This window comes from Neltuma alba, unplaced genomic scaffold (genome assembly GCF_004799145.2).
Source record: "Neltuma alba isolate B1F8T4 unplaced genomic scaffold, ASM479914v2 tig00002102_pilon, whole genome shotgun sequence".
Taxonomy (NCBI): domain Eukaryota; kingdom Viridiplantae; phylum Streptophyta; class Magnoliopsida; order Fabales; family Fabaceae; genus Neltuma; species Neltuma alba.
This window is the reverse complement of record NW_021632739.1, coordinates 19,549-21,894: the sequence shown is the minus strand read 5'-3', so window position 1 is coordinate 21,894 and position 2,346 is coordinate 19,549. Positions and strand designations below refer to the sequence as shown.

General features: G+C 41.5%; 1 protein-coding gene across 1 annotated transcript; it reads left to right on the top strand.

The window, feature by feature from the left end:
• Positions 1–606: 606 nt before the first annotated feature.
• Positions 607–1,995, top strand: LOC114717010 (serine carboxypeptidase-like 50). Its single transcript, XM_028902093.1, has one exon. It carries the CDS (start codon positions 607–609, stop codon positions 1,957–1,959), a length of 1,353 nt encoding a protein of 450 aa, XP_028757926.1. The 3' UTR covers positions 1,960–1,995.
• The last annotated feature ends 351 nt before the right edge of the window (positions 1,996–2,346 follow it).

Below are 2,346 nucleotides of genomic sequence, written 5' to 3'. Positions count from 1 at the left end.
GTTGTTTTGAAATTGTAAACAAAAATTAGTTCAGTTAGTAAGGGGTTGACTAATAACTTACAAAGTCATGAGGTTGAATCCCACGGCTGATGTGAGGATTTTATTGATAGACTATTTGTAAGATTGTAAGTATCTCTGTAAGTATTATCTAAGTTTAGAGACATGCTCTAATCTTGGTGAGTGTTCAGTACCAAACTTATCTAAACTTATTTAAATTTATTTTAAATAAAAAAGTTGTTTTGAAGCTGTCAATTTATCATACTAATAGAATTAAAAGATTAATTATCGTAAAAAGTAAAAATAAGCCCTCAAAGAAAGTAGGCTTATTCGGTACTTGTTCAGTTGTTTGGAAGTGTGATTGAGATTTTTAAAAGCATTAATTCACACAGAAAAATTTCTCATATGCTTATATTATATTTTGTAAATCGCCATTCAAAATTACTCCGACGGATTCCGCAATTCCTAATCAAATTCACAAGTAGTTCAATATCTTCCTGCCTGGATCAGATGAATATGAAAAATGGATCCACGTTTCCTAGGGACTCCCCGTGGCTGGTCAAAAGTTAGTCAATCTCACTTTCGGGATCCAAATTCCTCGCCTCTCCAATGGAGTCAACAAGAACCAATTCTCTTGTGATCTTCCTCCTCTCCACTCTTATCTTCTGCTTAAATCACAACTATGTTTCTTCTTCTTCGTCCCCAGATCCATCCCCTTTGTTCCCCCAACAAGCGCTACCCACAAAATCTGGCTACCTCCCTGTCAGCCATGCTTCCAATTCTGCCATTTTCTACACTTTCTACGAAGCTCAGCACCTCACTTCACCTCTATCCCAAACCCCACTTCTCATCTGGCTCCAAGGCGGCCCTGGCTGCTCCTCCATGATCGGTAACTTCTTCGAGCTCGGTCCATGGCGCGTCACCAAATCCCTAACTCTCAAACCGAATCCTGCCTCGTGGAACAGAATCTTCGGCCTACTTTTCCTCGATAACCCAATCGGTACCGGATTCAGTGTGGCCTCGGACCCTCAAGAAATCCCAAGAGACCAGAAATCTGTTGCCAAACACCTCTTTGCTGCCATTACTAAGTTCATTCAACTTGATCCTGTTTTCAAGCACCGACCAATTTATATAACCGGTGAAAGCTACGCTGGGAAGTATGTTCCTGCAATTGGGTATTACATATTACACAGGAATTCTCGATCGAATGTTTCACAGAGAGTGAATTTGGCAGGTGTGGCAATTGGGGATGGGCTGATTGATCCAGTGACACAAGTTGCTACCCATGCTAAGAATGCTTACTATATTGGATTGATCAATGAGAGGCAGAAGAATGAGGTGGAGAAGGCTCTGTCAGAGGCGATCAGATTGACCAAATTGGGGAATTGGAGTGCAGCAACAGATGCTAGAAGCAATGCTTTGAGTCTGTTGCAGAACATGACTGGTTTAGCTACTTTGTATGACTACACAAAGAAAGCTCCTTATGAGAGTAATTTGGTCACTGAGTTCTTGAAATCCAGTGAGGTGAAGAAGGCACTAGGGGTGAATGAATCTGCTGTGTTTGAAGGTTGTAGTGATGCTGTTCTAGCTATATTATATGAGGACTTAATGAAGAGTGTGAAGTATATGGTAGAGTACTTGGTGAAGAGGACTAAGGTGCTTGTATACCAAGGGCAATATGACTTGAAGTTAGGGGTGCCTCCCAGCGAGGCATGGGTGAAGACAATGAAATGTGAAGGGATTGAGAAGTATTTGAATGCAGAGAGAAAGATCTGGAAAGTGAATAAAGTTCCAGTAGGATATGTCCAACAATGGGGAAGCTTCGCAAGTGTTGTCGTTTTGGGCGGTGGCCATCTTTTGCCAGCTGATCAACCTCTGAACTCTCAAATGATGATAGAAGACTGGGTTTTGGAGAGGAATATGTTTGAATATGAGAAACAAGGAATAGTTTCTGTGATTTAGTTTGACGCCTTGTAGATTTTGTCGTTGTCATTTTATTGTGCCTGTCTGCCTGAGATTGTGATTCTTTGAAGTTTCTGATATGATGTGCCCCTGCAGGGTTGGCTTAGCTCTGAATCCCTGGAGTTCGGCATAACTCAGTCTCTCTCTGAACTTTTAACTCGATTGAAAGTTAGTCCTGAATTTTTCTATCATTTATAATATGTCATAATCATCTATGACCCAATATGAGCCATCTATGTCGCGAAATTTAACTCCCTGGTGTTCCACACCCTTTAACCAGATGCTTCTCTACCTCCCCTCACTCTGTCTCCTGATGCAGATGCGTCCGATATCCACATTATGGTGGCCGCAGAGGTGAAGCGTGGCCAAGTCCATTTATATCGTCTC